Source organism: Chionomys nivalis, chromosome 4, assembly GCF_950005125.1.
Source record: "Chionomys nivalis chromosome 4, mChiNiv1.1, whole genome shotgun sequence".
Lineage (NCBI taxonomy): Eukaryota > Metazoa > Chordata > Mammalia > Rodentia > Cricetidae > Chionomys > Chionomys nivalis.
In genome coordinates this window covers 58,617,669-58,643,789 of record NC_080089.1, presented here as the reverse complement: position 1 = coordinate 58,643,789, position 26,121 = coordinate 58,617,669, and the positions used below count along the sequence as shown (strand labels likewise).

Here is a 26,121-nt window from a genome sequence, read left to right as displayed (position 1 = left end):
ACTCACAATCTTCAATTATAATCACAAACAATGAAATTTGAGTTACACTATTAAAATTTATTCTGAGAGAACTGTGTCTTCATCTTCATATTTCAGGGGCTGGCATGAAGTCTGGCACACAACTTCTGAGAATAGATGTGTAAATTTGTTTAATAAAGTCAGAAATGTAGTGAACACCTCTCTCTCTCTCTCTCTCTCTCACACACACACACACACACACACACGTGATTTCTTCCTGGTGCGATAAGAATGGGGAAAAAATGAAGGAGAATCAGGACGTGTACCAAGGATTCTTCTGGCCATGCGTGAGGAGACGTTGCGACAAATTCCATGGCAGTTAGAAAGTGAACTGGCTGCCAAGATGGAGAGGAAGGAACAAACCTTGACCTTCTACAGTCCTGAGGTCACCAAAATAAAAGGGGACCGGAAATACCAAAGGGTGAGGAGACAGAAAGTCAGAGGGGAGGAAAGGAAGGGGACTTGAAGACAGAGCTAGACAGAAAAGACCACCTTAGAAATGTTGACTTTTAAACAAGAGGTAAGGAAACGGGCCTACAAATCAAGCCCAGGTAGAGAGAGAGGAGACTTTGGGGACCTGGGGCTAGCTTCTCGGGCACTATTTCCCTCATCCTTGTAGCCTACCCTTCCCACCAACAAGCACTCGATGCCAGCCCAGAAGCGGCAGCAGTATGTGGATCAGGCATACACCTACACCCGGATGTTCGGTGGCAGCCTCTCTGGCTTTAGCCTCCTGGTGCTGATCTGCACATCCCCACTGAGCTGGGTGCAGTTCCTGGTGACCAACAATGGCCTTGAGCTCAACGCAGGACTCTGGACCTTGTGCAAGCATGAGCTGTGCTGGAGCCACGCACCCAAGCCACCCTGTGAGTGCCACGAAAGCCGATGTCACAGGCCCCACGGTTCCAGAGTTTTCTGTCACATTGTACTTTCGCTTTTCTTCCTTCAAGATCTTTGGATCTGAGACAAGTTGTGAATGTGACTCCCTTTCTACTGTATTCTGTATAGTCCTCTTTCCTAGCCCAGGTTGATTCCTGTCCCAAATGATTATGAGCTGGTGGTATTCTTTTGATATTTAGAAGATGCTACTATGTAAGCTTGGGACAGGTTTGGATACAGGTGACTCCCACCATCGATACTTGGGTGTCCTTTTTTGTACCAGGACTCCTCTCTCTAGATTAGGCTTCTTACTGACACACACAGGTAGGCCCTTTAGTACCGGAGGTCCTAAGAGTTTTTATGCTTTGACAGCTAAACTTTCTGCCCTTTGAAAGATGAAGTCTGAGCTGGGAATGAAGTACCTAGTAGAGTACACACTTACCAAATACAAGGCCCTGGGGTCTGCCCCCAGCGCTGCGTGTGTGTGTACATGCACACACACACACACACACGTGCATGCACACATTCACCACACACAAGTCTTACTTTAAAATTTTAAATTAAGAGTAGGCCGTAGTGACATATGCCTTAAATCCCAGCACTCAGAAGGCAGAAGCAGGAGATTCTTTATGAGTTCAAGATCAGCCATGGCTATATAGTAAATTCCGTGACAGAGCAACATAGTGAGATCCTGTCTTAAAAAGAAAAAAAAATGTTTTTTGAATTAAGTGTGGTAGCACTTGCCTTCAATCCCAGTACTGGTCTACATAGCAAATTCTAGTTAATTCTGGGCAACTAGCGAGATGTTGTCTCAAAATCAGGATGGAACAGTGGCTAAGGGGTTAAAAGTGCTTGCTTACTCTTTAAGAGGACCCAGATTATGGTTCCTGGCACCTATGTCAGATGGCTCAGGGCTGCTAGTTACTCTAGCTCCAGGGCCTCTGACACCCTCTACAGCACCACATCCCAACTTGTGGCATACACTCACTTACACACAAAGAGAAAATAAATCTCGCCGGGTGATGGTGGCACACGCTTTAATCCCAGCATTTGGGAAGTAGAGGCAGGCAGGTCTCTGTGAGTTCAAGGCCAGCCTGGTCTATAGAGTGGGTTCAGGACAGGTTCCAATGCTACACAGAGAACCCCCCCCCCAAAAAAAAAGTATTTGGGGCTGGAGAGATGGCTCAGTGGTTAAGAGCACTGGCTGCTCTTCCAAAGGACCTGGGCTCAATTCCCAACATCCACATGGCAGCTCACAACTGTCTGTAACTCCAGTATCTGACACCTTCACACAGACATACATACAGGCAAAAGACCGATGCACATAAAATAAAAATAAATGAAAGAAAAACAAAGAAATCTAGTTGAAAAGTAGAGAGTTTTCGTTCTATAGGAAGTGAAGGTTTGAATTCAGTGTTAGGACCTTTGGTTTTGGTTTACTTTTTTTGTTGTTGTTAGATGAATTAAAAGACAAAACCATTGAAGTTAACCAAATACAGATGTTTTAAACTCTATAGTTAGGCATTTCACTGGGCTGTGTAATTTTTGGCATTTGATTCTTGTGAGTAGAACTGCTCAATTGAGAGGGCTAGACTCGGTGAGGCCCAAGCTTTGCTCGCTCCCACAAAGCTGCAAGGATCCATGTAGCTTTGCAGGAACTGAGGAGGTGAAGTTAGTGAAGGTTGTGAGATGAAAGAAGTGCATATTCTCCTTATGGGGAAAGAGAGTGTGCACTGTTCGTCTTAGAAAGAACTCCCAGCAGCGTGCCTTCATCCTTTGAATACTAAACTCCAATTGGGAATATCTCTAGTAGTTGATGCAGCAGGAAGACTTCACAGGTCCCCAGTTCTGCAAAAAGAAAAATTAAAATAAAAATGAGGGGTGCCGCCGGGCGGTGGTGGCACACGCCTTTAATCCCAGCACTCGGGAGGCAGAGGCAGGCGGATCGCTGTGAGTTCGAGACCAGCCTGGTCTACAAGAGCTAGTTCCAGGACAGGCTCCAAAACCACAGAGAAACCCTGTCTCGAAAAACCAAAAAAAAAAAAAAAAAAAAAAGAGGGGTGCCGGTCTTAGTGATGCATACTTTTAACCCCAGCATTTAGGAGGCAGAGGCAGGAGGATGTCTGTGAGTTTGAGGACAGCCTGGTCTACATAGTGAGTTATAGGACAGCAAAAGGCCGCATAGAGCAACCCTGTCTCAATGTAGAGGGCTGTGGTGTGGTTAAGTAGGCAGCAGGCTTGCCTACCATGAGCAAGGTTTATGCAAAGCATTAGCCAAGTGCGGTGGCACCTGGTTATAATCTTAGTATTCAGAAGGCAGAGACAGAGGATCAGAAGTCAGTTTGAGAAAGCCTGCACTACACAAAACTCTATCTCAAAAAGAAAAATGATCATGTGATCTTATTTCAGGAAAAAAAAAGTATATTAAGCATGCTAGCACCTGCCTGTAACCTCATTCCTTGAAAGTGGAGGAAGATTGTAAGTTTGAGACCAGCCTGGGTTACATAGCCAGACCTGTTTCAGACATCATGTGTGTGTATTAACATGCATGTGTTACGTATTTATTTATTTACTGTGAGTATACATAGGTATGTGTATGCGTAGCACAAGTGTGGAGGTCTGAGCACAACCATCCAGAGTTGGTTTTCTCCTCCCACCCTATGGGTCCCAGGGGTCCAACTCAGATTTTTTGGTGTTTTTTGTTTGTGGTTTTTTTTTTTTTTGCTTGTTTGTTTGTTTTTGGTTTTTTTTTCCTGCTGTTGTTGTTAGTTTGTTTTTGGAGACAGGATTTCTCTGCATAGCCCTGGCTGTTCTGGAACTAGATCTGTAGATCAGACTGGCCTCGAAACTCACAGAGATCCACCTGCCTGTGCCTCTTGAGGACTGGGATTGAAGGTGTGTGCTACCACAGCCCAGTGCAATTCAGGTTTTTAGGCTTGGCATCAAGAAGTGCCTTTACCCACTGAGCCATCTTGCTGCCTACACACATCCACCCACCCACCCATACACACACACACGCACGCACGCACGCACACACGGACGTGCAAAGACACACACACACACCAGAATCGTGTGAACTAGTGTCAGCCTAAGGGTGAACTTTTTTTTTTATTAATTATTTATTTATTTATTATGTATACATTATTCTGTGTATGCCTGCAGGCCAGAAGAGGGCACCAGACCCCATTACAGACGGTTGTGAGCCACCATGTGGTTGCTGGGAATTGAACTCAGGACCTTTGGAAGAACAGGCAATGCTCTTAACCTCTGAGCCATCTCTCCAGCCCAAGGGTGAACTTTTAAAAGATAAGACTGTTATAAGCTGCCAAGGCCAGGAAGGGCAGAGGGTGTGAAGAGACTCAAGACTGGGCTCCCAGACAAGGAAAACCAAGCCACGGAGTCAGCCAGGCTCTCTAATGTCCAGTGACACTCATCATTGTTTATGTTTTGTTTTATCTCCACAGTCCAGGTTTTCCTGTTTATTAGTGTGTCGGTGCCGAAAAATGATCTCCAAGCTTAGCCTTACAGCTCTTTAGTTCATACAAGAAAAGAGGAAACCGACATTTCCTAGCATAATAATGAAATCGGTCCAGCTTGGGCCACGCTCCCTGCTGTAGACAAGGACTGATTGGGATATTGAGAGTAAATACTGCAAAGGTTACCTAGGTGACAGGGCTTCACACAGAACCATCTGGGCTGATGGGTCTCAAGGTTACATGGCCTGCTCAATCCCAGCGTCCCAGTCTTTAGGATATATGCCACCTTTAAATTATTTTCTTTCTCGTGTGCTAACTTGTTGGAGGCCTCAAAGCAATTCACCTCTGTGGTCAGGCTTATAATTTCTGTCAATGGAAAGGATTATTTTTTATCATAAGGAACAGGCTGGAGAGAATAAAATGAAATTTATGAGGCAAATCTTGCATATCTTTTTTTTTAAAGCTTCGTTTTGTTTAACTTGCTTTTTTTCTTTTTAAAGATAAGGTCTTAAGTAGCCTTCTGAGGCCTCCGGCTGACTCTGTAGTTGAGGACAACCTAAACCTTCTGATCTGCTTGCTTGTACATCCTAAATGCTAGGATTACCCGTGTGTACCACCTCACCTGGATAAAACTGAAATAATCTGTTTGTTTTGAGACAGGGTCTCAACTATGTAGCTCTGATTTTCCTGGAACTCACAAGGTAGACTATGCTGGCCTTGAACTCACAAAGATCTACTTGCCTCTGCTTCCCAAGTACTGGAATCAAAGGCGTGCACCACCATTCCTGACAAATTAAAATAGTCTAGGTACACAAATTCTTTGTTCTAGGTTGCTTGGAAACTGCACTTGGATTTCTAGGCTTAACTGTGCTTAGAGGGGCTGGGTGTGATAACACACTCCTGTAATCTCAGTACTTGCGAGGAAGCCACAGGATTATCTTGAGTTCAAGGTTAGCCCAAGAGTGAATACTGAATCTGACTTTTAAAAAGCAGCTGTATGTGATGCTGAGAGCTGACTCAGAGGTTAAGATCACTTGCCGCTCTTCCAGAGGACCTGGGTTAGTTTCTCAGCTCTCACATCGTGGCTTACCAACAGTTCCAAGGGTGTCTGACACCCTCTTCTGGCTTCCATGCATACTCAACACACCTGTGGTGGACAGGCATCATACACAGAAAACAATGAATACACAATAGAAAGAGTGGGGTCTTGAGTAGAGTGCAGGATGCCTGGCTGACATGGACAAGGTCCTGGGTTCAGTCCCAATCACAGATAAACTGAAAGGAACCACAGTGCTTCTAGAACTTTCAGTGATAGGACTGAGCTACCTCCTGCTTCAGTCACGCATGAAAGAAACTAGAGAGGAGTGTCCCATCCAAACGATGCGGAAGAGGTCGTTGGGACCATAGTAGATCAGAAAAGCTTCTACTCACAGGTAGAAATTTCCATTCGTTTATTAAATCTTCAGTAAAATAATGATGGGAAGCCAGAGGAGGGATAGGTTTCAGGCCGGGGACGTACCTCCCACCCTTACTCTAGAATCAGCATACACTCCGCACAGGCAGAACTAAGAGAAGAGAGAAGAAAGGGCCCCTGCACTTTGGAGGCAGAGTTCATGGCCAGCTTGGGCTGCGTAGTGAGCTCTAGGTCAGCCAAAGATACATAGTGAGACCCTTTCTCAAAGAGGAGAGAGAGAGAGAGAGAGAGAGAGAGAGAGAGAGAGAGAGAGAGAAAATGAAAACAAGAAAAAAAGGGCTGGCACTTGGGTAAGGCCACTGGAACGTACCAGACTTTTTTGGCCACCAACCAGCTCCCAAATCATGACTTAGAGATTTAATATTAATTATGGATACTCAGCCTTATCTTAGCTTTTATTTTAATCTGTTTCTCTTTATCTATGTTTTGCCTTAGGGCGTTTTACCTTTATATCTCACTTTCCTGCTGTCTCTATGCCTGGTTGACTGGTGGCTGCCTGGTGTCTGGCCCCAGGCAGCGCTCTCTTTTTTTTTTTTTTTTAAATATTTATTTATTTATTATGTATACAATGTTCTGTCTGTGTCTATGTCTGCAGGCCAGGAGAGGGCACCAGACCTCATTACAGATGGTTGTGAGCCACCATGTGGTTGCTGGGAATTGAACTCAGGACCTTTGGAAGAACAGGCAATGCTCTTAACCGCTGAGCCATCTCTCCAGCCCCCCCCCCAGGCATCTCTCTTGTTCTCTCCTCTCTTCTTCCTTTTGTTCTTCTCTCAAGCATAGATTTCTTTTCCTATTTATTCTCTCTGCCACCAACCTTGCCTGTCCCTCTCCTGCCTAGCTATCGGCCATTCAACTCTTTATTAGACCAGTCAGGTGCCTTATGCACCTGTGAAACAAACACATCTTTACGTAATTCAACACGCATCCATACATTGTTAAACAAATGCAGCATAAACAAATGTAACACATATTCACATAGTTAAAATAATATTCCATGATATTGGAATGGTCGTATTCTTCCAGACTCCTAAACAAATGTGAAATAAGGCCTTGGGAGCCTCTCAGAAAAAGAGAGGACTGGGGTATTAAATCCCTATATTCTGATAAATTTGAATTTGAAATCATTGCAGTATAGAAGCTAAAGTAAGTGTGACTCCATTTTGTAGTCTTCAGGTGACAAGAGAAAAAAAAACAGAAATGAACTCCAGGTTCAACAATAGATAATTCATTGGGCAAGTAGTGACCGTGATAGACTAGTGTATAGATAGCCTGAAAATTGTGTTTATGGGGCTGGGATTTGTCTTCACACTAAAGAAAATTCCACATAATTAGGTGCTAGTAGGGTGTACCTGTAATTCCAGCACAGACACAGAAGGATCAAAAATTCAGTGCCAGATTGGATGCGTAGGGAAACCCTGTATCAGAAGCGGGGGTGGGGGAGGAACTAAAGAGACAATGAACACTTAGTAAGAAGATCTTATTAGTGTCCATGGCACCACATGGCAAACTCCATTTCATCTTCTGTCCTTCTCCCATCTCTGAGACTTTATCTGGCTTTAATTATTTTTTGGTTTTGGTTTTGGTTGTTTTGACACAGGGTTTCTCTGTGTAGCTTTGGAGCCTGTCCTGGAACTAGCTCTTGTAGACCAAGCTGGCCTCAAACTCAAGAGCTCTACCTGCCTCTGCCTCCTGAGTGCTGGGATTAAAGGCATGTGCCACTACCTATAATTAAAGATATAATTAATATATCTTTAATTATATACTCATTTGTTTGTCTGTTTGAGACAGGTCTCAAGTAGCCCAGGCTAGCCTGGAATTCACTATGTAGCTTTGGCCGACCTGGAACTCCCTAGTCCTCCTGTGGCCGGTTCCTGAGTGCTGGGATGCCAGGTGTGTGCCCCTCTGCCTGGCTCGCCAGCTTTCTTGGAGGATGTTATTTACTGGACTAACCAAGCCTTTCCTCTCCTTGTAGATTACCTCCAGTATTCCAGGGCCTTGTTCATCATCTCCATCCTCTGCATGCTCACTGGCCTTGCCTTGCTCCTCAACTCTTGCCGCCCTGCTGAAGGAATCGTGTCCTCTAAGTTGGATCTGAGGGTGTCCATCCTCAACTTCTGCTCAGGTACTGACTGACAACTAACACACCAAGGTAAAACAGTCCAGGAGACTAAGCGTTTCTGGGGCTCTCATGCTCTTCCCTATCTGTTACTGCGCTTCAGCATCCCACCGAGTGGCCAGCTCCCTGCCCTATCTCATTGCATAGAACATGCCTTAACTGTCTTATACCAAGGGGGGGACCCATTCTTTCTCTCATCTTTAATCTTTTGATCTTCGCCATGGATATGATCTCTGCACATGAAAGAGGAGCTGGGGGTGGCAGTCAAAGCAGATGGAAGATGCTGATGGTTATGACATCTTTCCTTCTGGTCCCAGCTGTCTGCTTGCTCCTCTGCCTCAACCTGTTTCTGGCCCAGGTGGAATGGTACACAAAGAGCACCATGGATTCAGAGTTCCTGTGGGCCTATTACCTTAATTGGTGCAGTGACATCTTGTGTATCTGTGCTGGTGAGTCAGCCCCCAGCTCTGTGCTAAGGAGGAGGGAACGGGAAGTCATTTGTGTAACAGGAGGGTAGAACCGAGAAGAAATAGAAGTATGGCAGGTTTATATGTGGAGAGGCAGTGTGGTGTGTTGGGAAAAGCTTAGATTTGACAATCAAAAGCCTAGAATTAGTAACTTGTTCTCTCACAAAATGAGGTGTGGATGGGTTAAGTAACTCGCTGAAGGGCCCACAGAAAACAATAGCAGCATTGTTGAAATCCAGGGGAGTCAAGCTGTATTCTAACCAGACTGGAATAATCTAAAGCAGCAGTCACTGGAGGGTAAATCAACCCGGCTGGGGGAGGGAAGGGTTTACTGAAGGGAGACCTTTTAAGACTGAGTATGAGAGATGAATGCTGTTGTTAAAGCTAAGAGACCATCTGTCTGTTAAACCTCACCTCAATTTTTCCCTCCTCTAGGAATCATCTCTTTCCTCAACTACATAACTTTCCAATCTCATCCTCCTGATGAAAGTGTCAGTATGATCCCACCGCAGAAGTCCAGGCTGAGCTTCGGTCCAGGGCCAACAACACCGCCCGCTACAGCTGGAAAGTCAAGTTCTGAGGTGGAACTTGTAAGTTTGAGAGAGAAGAAATAAGCAAGTGTGAGCGGGGAGAAACAACCAAAGACACGACTGTGATAGAAACAGGGAAGGCTATATCCTGCTGTCTAACAAACAGAGATGGGCTGAGTGAGAAATGATTGTGCAAATTTGATGAAACCTTCTGATATCATGTCCATAGCAGCATTAAAGCTAACAAAATGTCTTTTGTGTGTGTCATATCCAAAATATGTAAGACCATAGGAAATGAAAGGTTTGCCAGGTGGTGGTGGCACACGTCTTTAACTCAGCACTCGGGAGGCAGAGGCAGGCGGATCTCTGTGAGTTCGAGGCCAGCCTGGTCTACAAGAGCTAGTTCCAGGACAGGCTCCAAAACCACAGAGAAACCCTGTCTCGAAAAACCAAAAAAAAAAAAAAAGAGCTAGTTCCAGGACAGGCTCCAAAGCTACAGAGAAATCCTGTCTCAAAACAACAACAACAACAGTAATAATAATAGTTAAAAAAAATGAAGGGTTGAAGAAATGGCTCACTAGCACCCACAAGGCTCCTTAAAGAAGAGGTGGAGATGAGGAGATGGGGGACATCCAATATCCTCTTCATGCACGAGCACGCACACACACACACATACTCTCATCTTGAAAGAAAAAGTTAATGAAAATTCACTTAGAAAATCTATGTTATTTTTGCAAAGATTTATTTTTATTTGCATCTCTGTGCCTGTGTCTCTGTGTATCACTTGTGTGCGAATGCCTCCAGAGGTCAGGAAGGAGAGAGCATAAGGTCCCCTGAAACTTGAGTTAATGGCAGTTGTCAGCTGTCTGACTTGAGTTCTGGGAACTAAACTCAGGTCCTCTGGAAAAGCAACAAGTGTTTTTATTTTGTTTTGGTTTTATTGAGACCGGGTTTCTCTGTGTAACCTCCCTGGCTGCCCTGGAACTCACTCTGTAGACCAGGATGGCCTTGAACTTACAGAAATCAACCTGCCTCTAGTGCTGGGATTTAAGTCATGTGCCACCACCGCCCGGCAGCAGCAAGTATTCTTAACTACTGGAGTCCTCACTGAGATATTTTTAAAGATAATGCTGACAGAATTTGGAGTCATAAATGACAAAAGCACATACTGCATATTGTTTTCAGGCACTGGGGAGTCTCATGAACCTAAGCCGTCCTTGATGAAGAGGGTTAAACCTGAATTGTTTTTACTGTCTAAGGCTTTGGGCACTCTCGGGGTGGAAAACAGTGGTGTAATACTGATGGATATGGATGGGGAGTCACCAGTGGAGAAAATATCAACTATCCCAAAATCTGAGAGGTACTGGGTAGATTCTGGGGAACCCATGGAGGTCCCAGTTCCTATGAGGGTTGATAATTAAACTGCCCTCATGCAGTCTGGTCTACAAAGTGAGTTCCAGGACAGCCAGGGATAAACAGAGAAACCCTGTCTTGGAAAAAATCCAAACAAATAACTATTGAGTCAGTTATGTAAGAAACGATGCTTTGCTCCAGGCAAGGAGAAAACTTTAACCAGGCATTCACAAACTCACTGAAATTCTCTAGGGAAGCTGTATGCATGCTTCTCCTGTGGAGCAGGTCATGGGCTCTGTGGTGGTTTGAATGAGAAATGTCTCCCATGTCCTTTGGCATTGAATATTTGGTCCCCAGCTGGTGACACTGTATGGAGCATTTTAAGAGATGTGGCTTCCCACTGAAGTAGAAGAATGTCCAGGAGCATTGCACCATTATTTAACATCATTCTGTCCGGGACTCTGTCAGTCAAGGCAACATTAGAGAAAAGCCTCCATCATATTGTAACTGCCAGTGTATTTTAAATTTGCCTTGATTTAGGACTTTTTCTATTCTATAAAACTATGAAACTTAATGAAACTACTTCTGTGTTTGAACATGGAGTTGGAGTACCCTAAATCTGTATTCCCAGGCCATGGTCACTCATAATGGCTCCAGAATAAATTCCTTTTTTTAAAAAAAAGATTTATTTATTTATTTATTTATTTATTTATTTATTATGTATACAATGTTCTGCCTGCATGTATGTCTGCAGGCCAGAAGAGAGCACCAGATCTCATTACAGAGAGCCACCATGTGGTTGCTGGGAATTGAACTCAGGACCTTTGGAAGAGCAGCCAGTGCTCTTAACCGCTGAGCCATCTCTCCAGCCCCCAAAATAAATTCTTACTTCCCTTAAAAAAAAAAAAAAAAAAAAAAGAGAGAGAGAGAGATGTGGCCTTAGAGGAAGTATATCACTGGGGGTGGACTTTGAACGTAAAACATTCTCTGCCGCTTCCAGTTCACTCTGCTTCACGTTGAGGTCACAATGTGAGCTCTCAGCTTGCTGCTTCAGCCGCCAACGCCTGCTACCATGCTTCCTGGTCACCACTGACTCTCGTCCTCAACAGTGCTATAAACCTGATTAAACTCTTTCTTCCAGAAGTTGCTTTGGTCACGGTGTTTTATCACAATATGAGAGAATCAACTAATACAGACTCTATCAGATTCCTAGCAGGCTTGTGATCCCTTCCATTCCTCAGACATCATTTATGTTTGATTGAGCAAGAGGGATAAAAGGATTTCTTCCTCAGAAGTTGATAGAGTTCTGTAGGGCCAAGTTAGGGAACTTTTCATATCTTGTCTGTTCTAGAAGGTGTGTATGCTGGTATTTTCAGGAAATCATAGATCTTTATTTTTCAAGATTTATTATTTTTATTAGCGTTCTTTTTAGCTGTTTATATTGAGCTACACATTTTTTTCCCACTTCCCTTTCTTCCTTCCCTCTCCCCTTCTACTCTCCCCCCGCCCCCCCCCATAATTTACTCAGGAGATCCTGTCCTTTTCTCCTTTCTAAGTGGATCCATATATGTGTCTCTTAGGGTTTTCTTTGTTGTCTAAGTTCTCTGAGGTTGTGAACTGTAGGCTTGTTATCCTTTGCTTCATGTCTAATATCCGTTTATGCTCAAGATTTATTTTTATTTTTAAAGCGTGTGTGGGTGTGTCCATGACTGCAGGTGTCCTCATAGGCCGGGGGCATCAGATCACCCTGGAGCTGGAGTCACAAGTAGTTGTCAGCTGTTAAATGGGTTCTCTGCAAGAGCAATTATGTGCTTTTAGCCACTAAGTCCCCTCCCTAGCCAAGGGTGCTAGAACCAGAGCCATATGAATGCTAAGCATGCATTCTACCAGCCAGCCATATTTTCAGCCTTTCGTAAAGCCCTAATGCTAACTGAAGCTCCCTGTCAAACTCTGAGCCTTAAAGATCTCTGACACTCATTTTCCGTACCCGTCTCTCCCTCCTCCCCTCTCTTCCTCTGCTAATGTGTTTGTGTGTGTGTGCATGTCTGTTTGTGTGTGTAGGTGCATGAACCCCTAATGCACTTGTAGAGGTCAGAAGTTGATCTCAGGAGTCTTCCTCTACCACTCTGCACATATTGATTGATTATCTATCTATCTATCTATCTATCTATCTATCTATCTATCTATCTATCTATCTATCTATCTATCCATCTATCTGGGACATTCATTGACCTGGAGCTCACCACTGCAGCTACACTGGTTGGCTAGAGATCCCCGGGATCGACCTGCCCCCTCTCTCCTGCACTGAGTTAGAGATGCACATAGCCGTACACAGTGGAGATCTGAACTCAGGTTCTCATACTCCGTGTCAGGCAGTTCACGTGCTCAGCCATCTCCCCAAGCCCCCGTTTTGTCTTTGTACCTATCATTTCAGCCACTGCTCCCTTGGTTGAACTCGTCCAAGCCTAGCAGAGGAGCAGACCGAGTGCCCAGGTTCCCTTGCTGCTCTCAAAGTCAAGCTCCTGGCTATCCTTATTTTAATATAAGGATTTACATAATGTTCGTAGAAAATAAAAATAATCTACATGGTGCCATCCCATAGTTTTTATAATCCCAACCCCTGACCAGCAATTCCCAAACATATCCAGATGGCAATTGGTTTCTAAGTGGGCAGGATTGTGAGTACTCACAGAGAAGCCGAAGCCCACAAGCAAGCTCCTTATTTGACCCCTGACTTAGGAAACCGTTTATTCTGTGCTTAACTCGCCTTTCCTGGAAGCATTTATTGGTACTTCCTAACTTCAATTAGCCTCCTTCTAGCTGCCCGCCCTTCAGCCTGTTCCTGGGACAGTGCCTGGTGCTCAGAGGACTCTGCAGTCAAGGCAAGCTCCTCCCACCAGTCCCACGTAAGCAGCCTCTGCAACGGGATTAGCTAATTATTTTATTCATCCAGGTTCAAAATCCTTATCTACAGTTTCATTTGAATACTTTTCTTGACTTCATTGAGAGGACACTGAGCACTGATGTTCACGGAACAGACGTTTTAATCAGGTGCGGGGGAGGGCGCGGGAGGCAGGGAGAGGGTTCTAAGTCGGAGTGAGAGTAGAATCCGGATACTAAAAGAAATTGTACAGGACCTAGGTACTAGGGGCCAGTGAGCTTTCCCACTTTGCCTCCCTAGAAACTGAATAAATTAGTCCTTTCTCTTTCTTTGGTTATAAAGAATTCCTTAAAGCCGGAGAGAGGGCCAGTGATTAAGAGAACTGGGTGCTCTTGGAGAAAACCAGCTTTTAGTTCCCAGCACCCATGTCTGGCAGCCCACAGCTTTTTGTAACTTCAGTTTCAGGGGATGCAACACCCTCTCCTGGCCTCCATGGACACCTCTACACACACACACACACACACACACACACACACTTTTAAAAGAGTTCCTTTAAAAAGCTAATTATATTTTCAGCCAAATTGGGTAAAAATTGCCCTTAGATACATACTCTACCATAAATACTTTTTGTAGTAGATGAACGGGAAGAGGGAAGAGGGAGGGGAAGGGAGGGGAGGGGAGAATATGAACAAAAACAAGCCAACAAACCTAACTTTAGACAGTGCATCTTTGGCCAAAATAAGAAAACATTGAAACATCCAGATTGAGTACAGAGGGGGGAAAAGAAACAACAACAACAGTGCCTATAGGAGCTGAGGATGGAGGCAAGCACACATGAAGCCCCAAGTTTCCATCCCCGATGGACCAAGTACGGCTGGCACACACCTGTGATCCTAACACTCAGTAGGCATCGGCAGTATCAAAGTCTTTTCAGCTACATAGTCTGTTCCAGGGCACCCTGAGCTATGTGAGTGAGACCCTATTTTATTTTATTTTCAAAGATTTATTTATTTATTTATTTATTGGTTTTTCAAGACAGGGTTTCTCTGTGGTTTTGGAGCCTGACCTGGAACTAGCTCTTGTAGACCAGGATGGTCTCGAACTCACAGAGATCCGCCTGCCTCTGCCTCCCGAGTGCTGGGATTAAAGGCGTGTGCCACCACCACCCAGCGATTTATTTTATTTTTATTTTATGTGTCTGGGTGTTTTGTCTCTATGTACGTCTATGTGCCATGTGCGTGCAGTGCTGGTGAAAGCCAGAAGATGTCAGCTCCTCTGGAACTCGAGTTACAGTTGGCTGTTAGCAGCCATGTAGGTGCTGGGAAGTGAACCCAGGTCCTCTGTAAAAACTGCAAGTTCTCTTAACTGTTGATCCATCACTCCAGCTCAAAACATCTGTCATCTATCTATCTATCTATCTATCTATCTATCTATCTATCTATCTATCTATCATCTATCTATCTGTCTATCATCTATCTATCTATCTATCAATCACCATCTAGCTATCTATCTTTTGGTTTTCAAGACAAGATTTCTCTGTGTACCCCTGGATGTCTTGAAACTTACTCTGTATACCAGTCTGGCCTTGAACTCAGAAACCTGTCTTCCTCTGTCTCTTGAGTGATTGGATTAAAGGCATATGCCATTACTGTCTGGCAAATACCTTAATTTATTTTCAAAATCTGCTTTTATGTAGGTATTCCAAGAAAATGTTACAGAAACCTAACAGTCAACAGTAGAGTGTTAATTCATTACACTGAAGTAATTTGGGGGTACATATGACAAAAATTTTAGACTAAATTATAATGAGATAATAATATGAAAGAGAAATAGAAAGAAAACAAGAATAAGTTTAAAAGAAAAGGAACTAATTAAAAACCGTGGACATTTAAAAAGTAGGCACTGGAATAAAAATTTAGTAGAATTCTAGGCATGGTGGCTCATGCCTATACTCCCAGCACTCAGGAAGCTAACACAGGAAGATCAAGAATTAAGGTCATCTTTTACTACACAGCAAGTCTGAGGATACTCTGGGCTACATAGGACTATATCTCAGATTAAAAAAAAATGAGGCCTGATATGGTGGCTTAGTTGGTAAAGTGGTTGGCAAACAAGCATGAAGACCCAAGTTAGCACCTACATAACAAACTGGATGCAGGTCTGGTAAGGCTGCATACACCTGTTTCCCACAATGCGATTTCTAGCTTTAATTATCAACTTGAAACAACCTAGAATTACCTGGCAAGAGTGTTACAAGGAGGAATTTTCTACAATGGGCTGGTCTTTAGGAGACTGTCTAATTAAATTTAATGATGTGGGAAGACTAAGCCCACTGTTGGTGGCACCATTCCCTAGGCAATTCTAAGAGTGGAGAAATTGAGCTAAGTAAATCAAGCAAGCAAGTGAAGGAGTGTGCACTCATTTATTCCTCTCTTCTGATGACTGAGAATGTGATATAACCAGCTGTTTTCAGTTCCTGCCTTGTTGGTTTCTGTGCTATGATGAACCAGTTGTTTCCAGTTCTTGCCATGATGCTTTCTGTGGTATGATGGACTATAAAAGCTAAAACAAGCCCTCTTTCCTTTAAATTGGATTTTGCCAGGCTATTTTCATCATAGCAACAGAAATGAAACTAGAGCATATGATATAATCTAGAAAACACACTCAACAAAAAGAAAATAGCCAGGCTTGGTGGTACATACTTAAAATCCTAGCCCTAGCTCAGGAGGCTGAGGCGGTGTGATTCAGTTTGGTTATATAGGAAAACCCCATGTCAAAGAAAAAGAGGAAGGCAGGAAAGAGGGAGAGAAGCAGGGGAGGAAGACTTTATTTTCAAATATGTAGAACATTTACAAAAATATAACAGTTTCAAGAAATGCTAAATGTTCTTTATTTCATTTGTTTCTTTATCCAAATCACAACAAATTAAACCTGGATGCAGTTAACAGAATGATTTTTTAAAGATGTCTCCATTTTAAGAACATTTAAAAAGTAGATAAATAGAAGCCACAATGGAAGCAATAACTAGAATTAATCAAGAATGAAATAATTATGAAAATCAACCCCCTAAGGTGTATGGCTCAGTGATAGCATGCTTACCTAGCATGTTAGAGGTATGGACTGGGCCTCCAGAACTACATAAAAATAAAATAAAACCCTAAAAACATTAATCTGAAACAAAAATATTGCTTAAAATAAATGAGTGATGTATTCAATTTTCAAGTCAGAAACATAATAATTTTTCATATTTTAAAATATGAAAAAATAGGTCCAACCATTATCTTGTGTATTAGTTACCTTTTCTGTTGCCATGGTAAAACACCCTGACAAAAACCACTCAAGGCAAAGTTTATTTTGCTTAGAATTGGCGGGTACAGCCTGTCACTTTAGGAAAGTCAAGGCAGGCATTTGAAGCGGCTAATAACATTGTATCCCTACTCAAGGACAAAACAAACAATGACCACTCTCACTCAGCTTTGAAGCTACTGGTCACATTGTATCCACACTCAGAACAAGCCACCAGTGAATGCTCTCACTCAGCTTGCCTTCTCTCTCTCTCTTTTTAAAATGCAGTCCAGGATCCAAACCCAGGGAATGAATACACCCACATCTAGGTAGGGTCCTCAGTAAATTAACCTAATCTAGACAATCCATTCCGTTCCTGGTATGCCAGAGGCTCTCTCCTAGGTGATGCTAAATTCTGCCAAATTCACAATTACCATCACAACTAAAATCTAATTCTGTGGACAAAAAACTAAATAAAAGACAAACTACAGCACCCGGAGAGATGGCTCAGTAATTAAAAGCACTGGCTACTTTTTAAGAGGACCCAGGTTGATTCCCAGCACCCACATAGAAACTCATAACTGTCTGTAACTCCAATTCTAGGGAATGTGATCCTGCCCTCTGGCTTCCACAGGCATCAGGCTTACTCATGGTACATAGATGTATATGCAGGCAAAGCATCTAGGCACACAAAATTAATTAATTAGTTTTAATAAAAACAAACTGCAAGCAAATATAATTAAGGGAAAAGAGAAGAAAGCTTAAACAATATGAACAAAAAGGAAAATGTAGCTGTGTACATGTCTACATATATGCATATTCAAGTATATTTTATGTAAATCTCCTTATTCTTCCTTGCTCATGTTTTTCTATGTTGTGTCCCAGAATGACCTTAAACTTTTCCAGGTTTTTCTTGTAACACTAACAAGTGTCTGTTTAATATTTTGAACCAATAAAATGTCAAAACACCCACATTAATAAATTGTGAATTCACTATTACTCTTTTTTTTCTCTTGGGATGTGGTGGAGGCTGAGATACATTTGAAAGATAAGAAGATGTAAATTATCCACATGGAGGTGATTTATCAAATATGTAATAAGACGTTTGACTGTGATCATAGATTTAAACGAACAGAGCAGAACAGGAAGCTTAGAAACAGGCGTGCTTATGTGGAAGCATGATATGTTAGAAAGTATTTAACATGGGAACAAGGAAATTATAACTGTTCAGATAATGACGCTGACACAACCAGATCCGTGGTTTCTCTAAGTTTCCCTAAGTTCCAAAAGATTAAAGCCCTAAATGTGCCAAACAAAATGTTAAGAACCTCTGCTGGGCATAGTGGTGTGCAGCTTTAATCCCAGCGTCCGGGAGGCAGAGGCAGGTGGATAGCTCTGAGTTCCAGGTCAGCCTGGTCTGCGAAGCAAGTTTCAAGACAACCAGGACTACACTGAGAAACCCTTTCTTGACTCCACCACTCCCCCCACCCCCCCCAAAAAAAAGGGAAAGAAAACTTTAAGACCCTTCACTGGGTAATCTGAACATCAAAATAAATATGGACCTGGGCATGACGGCTCTGTGGTCCTAGCACTCAGAGAGCAGAGACTGGAGCATTACCTGAGCCCAGGAACTTGAAAGAAGCCCAGGAAGCACACTGAGGCTTGTGTCTTTAAAATGCCAGGTAGTAGGGCTGGAAAGATAAGTTAAGAGCACTTATTTCTCTACGAGAGGACCAGAGTTCAGATCTCAGTCCCTACATTAGGTAGATTAAATACACCTGTAACTCTGGCGCCAGGGTCTGACCTTCCTAGGAGCTTGCACACACACACACACACACACACACACACACACACACAAATAAATAAATAAATAAATCCTTTGGGAAAAAATATAAAAGTCTGAGAAATTTTCAAATCCTTATTTTATTATCACCAGTATAATTCAGGCCAGTGGCAAGTTCTTTGGAAGCAGAATATCAAATTATCACTACCCAAAGTGTTTGCTAGCTTCAAAGGGGAGACATATCTTTGCAATGGAAATATTTGGCAAGCATCACAGTATCAAGACAGCACCACACAATGTGCCTCTTGATTCGACACAGCGGGAGGTAGACACAATCGCCACTGTAGTGTTTTGCTTAGCAATGTTTGACCTGGTTTTGTAAGAGAAAGAGTCACACAAGTCCAAAATGTGGGGCATTCTAGAAGATAACTGGCCCAGACTATTCAAGGACACCATACTGTGAAGACAAGAGGGAGGTACCAGGATATTCAAATTGAAGATGGAAAATGTAACAGGCAGATACAATGCTTTCATTCTGAATGTCTTAAATGTGTTTAAACATCCTTTTGACAACTGGGGAAAGTTGAGCACAGAAACTATGCGGGTGGTTGTATTGGATTAATGTGATGTTTTCCCCCAAATTAGTAATAATGTGGGTGTGTAGGAGAACATTCTTGTTGCTTAGGAGGTGTATTGAGATGTCTGGAGGTGAAATGTCACTGTGTGTACTGCCTACTTTCAGATAGTTTGCCAAAAGAAATAAATATGTGTGGAGACCCAGAAAGAGAATAGGTCAAGATGCTGATAGATAAAAATATGCAGTCTAGAAATGTGTCAGCTCAGTTTTTCTCTGGGTTGGAAATGTTGAAAAATAAAGTGCATTTTTTGAAAGGAAATTATTAGTGAAAACAATTTTGCATTTTGGGAATTTTTTTGTTTTTGTTTGTTTGTTTTGAGACTGGGTTTTTCTGTGTAGCCCAGGCTGTCCTGGAACTCAGAGATCTGCCTGCCTCTGCCTACTAAATGCTGGTTTCTCTGTGTAACAGTCCTGCCCACTCTGTAGACCAGGTTGGCCTTGAACTCACAGAGATCCACCTGCCTCTGCCTCCCTAGTTCTGGGATTAAAGGTGTGCACCACCACTACTGGCTCAATTTCTTTTTTTTAAAAGATTTTTATGTTTATATTATGTGTATAACTGTGTGTGGGTATATGTAACCCATGCATACAGATGCACTTGGCATCCAGAAACGGGGGCATCAGATCCCCTAGAAAGCAGAGATTTGGAAATTAGTGAGTTGCCCAATATGGTGCTGAGAACCAGAACCAGGGTCCTCTACAACAGCAGCAAGGCTCTGAACAACTTAGTCATTTCTCCAACCCTGTAATTTCTTTTGATGAGACACTTCAATATTGCTCCCACAAAGTACTTTTCCCGGTAGTGCCACCTCAGGGACCAGTACTTTGACTCACATTTGGGGGAGACATTAAACATCCAAATCATACCATGATATAATGAGGAAAAAAGATGAGCCAGAAAAAAAAGGGGGGGGGGATTCTTCCTTCTTCAATAACCTCAAGAAAATTCTACAAGACAAAGTTAAGAAGCTCTTAGTATTTCACATGAAGAGGAGAGAGATTACTTCATCTTTCCATCATTGCAATAATGTATCCATTTATACACAGTGTGTTTATGCACATATGTACACACACACACCATGGTTACCACTCAGAAATTGGCTATGGAGAGGTAGAACACATTTGTAATCTCAGCACTTAGATTGAAGAATGAGTTTGAGGCCATTCTAGGTTACATAAGAATCTCCAGGCTAGCCTGAACTACATATAAATACATACACAGACACACAGATACACACAGACACACACACATTGAGGAAGGTTGGAGAGAGAGAGAGAGAGAGAGAGAGAGAGAGAGAGAGAGAGAGAGAGAGAATGAGAATTAATTGCCCAGGCTTATCTTGTTTTTATCTCCTTCACTTTCTTTCATTCATTTTAACAAATTCTGCTTGAGTACCTACAATGGATCTGAAATGATTTATGCTCTATTCTCTGGAGCTTACGATTTAGTAGCTGAGGCCAACTCTAGCACAAACAACTCATTAATTACAGTTGTGTTAAGTCACAGGAGGAAAGGCACAGAATGCTACGAGTCCAGCACAAGCTGAGCTGTAGTGTTAGGGAGGTTTTCACAGAGGAGATACTTAATCTAAGATTTGAAGAGTGGAGTTTGGCCAGGAGAACAAAGAGCGGAATTAACAAGGAAGAGCCTGTACCGTTCTCCAGTGTATTTAAAGAGCATTCATCTTTTGAGTGTCCTCAAAAGGAGTTGGCAATATGGGAAGAGCTGGCTTCCAGAGACAAGGACGAGAAGGCTTGGAAGGGTTGAGGTGGTAATGATAAAAATCAGTTTCTGAGCCGGGCAGTGGTGGCGCACGCCTTTCATCCCAGCACTTGAGAGTCAGAAGCAGGCGGATCTCTGTGAGTTTGAGGCCAGCCTGGTCTACAGAGTTTCAGGACAACAAGAGATACACAAAAAAGCCCTATCTTGGAAAACCAAAACAAACCAAAAAAAAAAAAAAAAAAGAAAAGAAAATCTATTTTATGGACATAAATGTTCAGTTATCTTAGATGAACACTTAAGAGTCAAAACCAGGACTGGAGAGTTAACTCGGAGATTAAGAGCACTTGCTGCTCTTGCAGAGAACCTGGGTTTGGTTTCCAGAACCCACATAGCAGTTCATAACAACCTGTAATTTCAATTCCAGGAGATCTACCATCTTCTCTGACTGCCACAGGAACCAGACCTGCAAGTGATACACAAACACATGCATGCAGGCAGGCAAAAACCACTCATACATATTTGATTAAATTAAAAAAGAATAAAAGCTCTTAGGATAGAAATATATTCAAGGTCTTCCCCTGTTATGTTCTCAATAGGGATGCATGAGTTTCAGTTGTTCACTTGCAAATGCTTGTGGTTATCAATTCATTTAATGTACGCATTTACCTGCACATATGTCTGTGCACCATGTGTGTGCCCTGTGCCAGGGAGGCCAAAAAAGGGCATCTGATTCCCTGGAACTGGAGTTAGAGATGGTTGTGAGTCGCCATGCAGTTGCTGGGAGTTGAACCTGGGTCCTTTGCCAGAGCAGCAGGTGTGCTCCAGTCCTGTGGTTGTGGAGATGGCTCAGAGGTAAAAGTACTGAGGTGCTGCATGTATATAGTGCTTACCATATGTACACACACGCAAACCACAAATTTGGTTTGTGACATGCAAAATTTAAAATATGTATGTATTTATTTGGTTTCTTAATACTTATGACAAATATTCCTCAATTTCCTCTGGAAATTTCCTCAAAAGTTCTTTGAGACACCAGTCAGAGAACAGAATCATTGACTCACCCATCCTGAGGCTGGTCCCTCAGATTGCATAGATTTTAAACTAGCTATTGAACCTGCCTGTGGGGGCTGGAGAGATGGCTCAGAGGTTAAGAGCATTGCCTGCTCTTCCAAAGGTCTTGAGTTCAATTCCCAGCAACCACATGGTGGCTCACAACCATCTGTAGAGGGGTCTGGTGCCCTCTTCTGGCCTGCAGGCATACACACAGACAGAATATTGTATACATAATAAATAAATAAATAAATATTTAAAAAATAAAAAAATAAAAAATAAACCTGCCTGTGACCCTTGGCCACATTCATCTGGATGGATGTGTGGTCCTTGGCACCGAGGATGCAGTTTCTCTTGGAGTATTTCCACATTTCTACAGCACTTACAGGTCCGGGAACTCGCTGACATAGCTTTGCATGTAGAGGCTGTGCTTACTCCTCCAGGTCCAGTGTAAGCACAGAAAGCAATATTTATTTTATTCCTATTTTACGTGTATGGATGTTTTGTCTGTATGTAGGTCTATGCACTAAAACCCATAAAAAAATGGAGAGAACCAAATCCACAAAATTGTGCTCTAACCATGTCTGGTATCCTCAGAGGCCAGAAGTGAGTGTCAGACCCCCTGGGACTGGAGTTACAGATGGTGATGAGCCACCATGTAGGTGCTAGGTACCAAACCCATGTCCTCTGCAAGAGCAGCAAGTGTTCTTGATTACTGAGCCATCTCTCCATCCCCAATAGTTAAAAAAAAAATTTCCACTGATACTATGAGAAACTCACTTGATAAACAAGGACCACATGGCCTGAAGTTACTGGTTCCTTGAGTTAATTACTACAGTGTCCCTCACATGGCTGCTGGCTTACCTTTGCAGTGGCAAAGGCTTTTGTTTGTTGTTGTTTGGTTTGGTTGGTTGGCGAGGATACCTAACATATGCAAAGCAAGTATTCTACTTCTGAGTCATGTGCCCCAGTCCCTGTTCGAAAGCTCTTATTGTGGGGCACAGACTGAGGAAGGTTTTCTATCTCCATCCCAGGAAGAACTAGGGCATGATGTTTACACTAACATCCACCTAACAGTAAGTAATGGATCCACAGCCGAAGGTCTGTTCACTAGACACATGCAAAGTCTGAGAGGTGAGACCAATAAGGCTCAAATGAGAAGGAAGTGGGAAGATAAAAGTTTGGAAAGCAAATGAGACCCAGGCATTGGGAAGATATTGGAATTCAAAACACAGTTAGGCAGGCAGGGCAAGGCAGCGTTACATATAATTGTCATGTGAAGTCAAGGTTGTCTGCCCTAGAACTTCTCTACATGCACTGTGGACCAGTAAGGCACTCATCACTGAGAGGCTCTCAAGAATCAGAACCTCGGAGCCCACCTAGAATTGAATGAATCAGATTTTTGCTTGTTTGCAAACAAGCAAAGGCTGGATTTAGAAATCTAACCTAGTGGCATATACTATAAAATAAAGAGATTCAATCTCTACTACAAATCAATGAATGAGATTGACAACCACGGGACTGTTGTTTGGTTTTTGAGATAGGATTTCTCTGTGTAACAGCCTTGGTTGTCCTGGAACTCTCTTTTTAGACCAGGCTGGCCTCGAACTCACAGAGATCCGCCTGCTTCTGTCTCCTGAGTGCTTGGATTAAAGATGTGTGCCACCATGAATATGTTCTTTTTTTTTTTTTTTTTTTTTTTTTGCTTTATCAAGACAGGGTTTCTCTGTGGTTTTGGAGCCTGTCCTGGAACTAGCTCTTGTAGACCAGGCTGATCTCGAACTCACAGAGATCCGCCTGCCTCTGCCTCCCAAGTGCTGGGATTAAAGGTGTGCGCCACCACCGCCCAGCCATGAATATGTATGAATATGTTCTTTTTTTTTTTTTTTAAGATTTATTTATTATGTATACAACATTCTGCCTCCATGTATGGAGGCACGCCAGAGGAGAGCGCCAGATCTCAGTACAGATGGTTGTGAGCCACCATGTGGTTGCTGGGAGTTGAACTCAGGACCTCTGGAAGAACAGCCTGTGCTCTTAACCTCTGAGCCATCTCTCCAGCCCCATGAATATGTTCTTAAAGGGAAACTGGGACTCTGGCCCTTTCTGGTCTTTCTCTGCTTCTTAGTTGCTATGAAGCAAATGACTTTGTTATTTCACATGTTCCTGCCTTGACAGATGGCCTGGCTTAAAGAAAGAGCTCCAAATGAGCATGGAATGAGGCCTCCAAAACTGTGAGCCCAAAATAAACCTTTTCTTCTTATAAATTCATTTGTTTTGTTCCTCCCTCCCTCCCTCTCTCTCTCTCTCTCTCTCTCTCTCTCTCTCTGTCTCTCTCTCTCTCTCTCTCTCTCTCTCTCTCTCTCTCTCTCTCTCTCCCTTCTCTTTCGTTTTGTCTGTTTGTTCAGGATGGCTCAAATTGGCTCAAATTAATAATCTCTTGGCCCCAGCCTCCCAAATGCTAGGGTTACAAACAAGCATGCATCACCATGCTGGACTCTTCCAAGTTGGTTATTTCAGATACTCATTACAATCCCGGACAGATGACAGAGTAGGTAGGTCTCGATTTATCAAGAAAATATTTGGATAGTTTTTAACAACCTGGATAGTTTCTAACAAAACAGATCTCATGTTTTCACTATAATTCACCAGAGTCTCTGGAGGAGCCCAAGAAGGACATCTCTGAGAGGCACTATTAATACTTGTTTGTGCTCCAAAACCACAGAGAAACCCTGTCTCGAAAAACTAAAAAAAAAAAATAAATAAATAAAAAAAAATAGTTGTTTGTTTGCTTTGTTTTGTTTTGTTTTACCCTGTGCTGGCAATATGTTGTCCTGAGTTTTCGTTTTGTTTTGGTTTGATTTTTAGTTTTTTGAGACACGGTTTCTCTGTGTAACTTTAAAAGCTGTCCTGGAACTTGCTCTGCAGATCAGGCTGGCCTAAAACTCACAGAGATCTGCCTGCCTCTGCCTCCTGAGTGCTGGGATTAAAGATGTGGGCGATCTCTGGGCCCCATGTGGTGGACAGAGAGAACTGGCACACCTGAACATTGTCTTCTGACCTCTGCAGGCCTTCCTCCAAATAAACAGATGTTTAAAACGTTTAAAATAAGAACATTAAAAGTCGGGCGGTGGTGGCACATTCCTTTAATCGCAGCACTCGGGAGGCAGAGGCAGGCGGATCTCTGTGAGTTTTAGGCCAATCTGGTCTACAAGAGCTAGTTCCAGGACAGGTTCCAAAGAAAGAGAAACCCTGTCTGGAAAAACAAAAGCAAACAAACAAACAAAAGAACATTAAAAATATTATCATATCATTTTACCAGGAGTCCCAAGGAAGTATTTAGGAATCCATGGACCAAGTTTTCTAAGCGTATATCACAAATGTTGACTTTTAAGAACTCATGCCAGTCAGTACTACACTGTAAAGTAAGTGGCTGAAAATTTCCCAGCTGTTGGGCTTCTGGCCCCTTTGGAAATCAGGCATCAGGTTTATTCACTTTCAGTTTTCTCTGATGTAACATTAGAGTCCCTTTCAGCCATAAAACTAATCAATAATTTTGAATACTTCCAATCTTTGTGGTGTGTGTGTATTGTGTGGTGTTCAGTGTGTGTGTTGTGTGTTTGTGTGTGTGGTGTGTATGTGATCATCCAAGAGCTAGAAGTTAACATTAGAGATCTTTCTCAATTGTTTCACCAAGTTTTTTCTTTTTCTTTTAAAGACTATTTTTCTAATTTTATGAGTGTCTTACCTGTGTGTTTGCAGGTGCACCCCGTGCATACAGTGCCTGGAGAAGCTAGAAGAGAGAGTTGAATCCCCTGGAACTGGAGTTTTAGACTCTTGAGAACTTCTGCGGATGCTAGAAACTGAATTGGGGTCCTCTGCGTGAGCAGCAAGTGCTCTTAACGATTGAGCATCCCTACAGGTCCACTCACCTTAGGTTTGAGATAAGAACTCTCACTGTACCGTAAGCTCTCGGATTCCACTAGATTGACTAACCATCCTCTCTCTGCCTCTCCAGAACTGGGATTATAATCATGAGCCCCCATGCCTGACATTTTACATGGTTCTCATACTTGTATAGCAAATACTTTACCATCTATCCAGTCCCAGGTGTCCAAGTGTCCTCAATCCCTTTCTATTTCTGTCCATTCTTTGGATTTCAGCTCTTTTTTTTCCCTAGTTGCCCCAGGCAAGGCAAACAAGAATAAGTCAATCTCCTCTACCCCACTTCAACTAAACCTCTAAGGCTCTCAGTTCCTCTACATCCCCAAATATACAGAATATACTAGTTGTGGTTTTCTTGAGTTCATTTTCCTGCTAGCTTTTATGTGGTTCTGACCCTCCACCCCATGCCCTTGTCTTTCTTGTCTGCCTCTAAACTCCAATTCAGTTTTTTTGACCTCTTGTTTCAATGACATTCCTGCCCATCAGGTTATTGTTTTAAAG

General features: G+C 42.8%; 1 protein-coding gene across 1 annotated transcript; it reads left to right on the top strand.

Annotated features, from left to right (window-relative positions):
- Positions 1-361: 361 nt before the first annotated feature.
- On the top strand, positions 362-25,549 carry Tmem202 (transmembrane protein 202). The gene is made up of 6 exons (XM_057767049.1): positions 362-439; positions 638-884; positions 7,823-7,972; positions 8,284-8,415; positions 8,869-9,023; positions 25,438-25,549. The coding sequence occupies exons 1-6, from the start codon at positions 362-364 to the stop codon at positions 25,483-25,485; spliced, it is 810 nt and encodes a 269-aa protein (XP_057623032.1). The 3' UTR covers positions 25,486-25,549.
- The last annotated feature ends 572 nt before the right edge of the window (positions 25,550-26,121 follow it).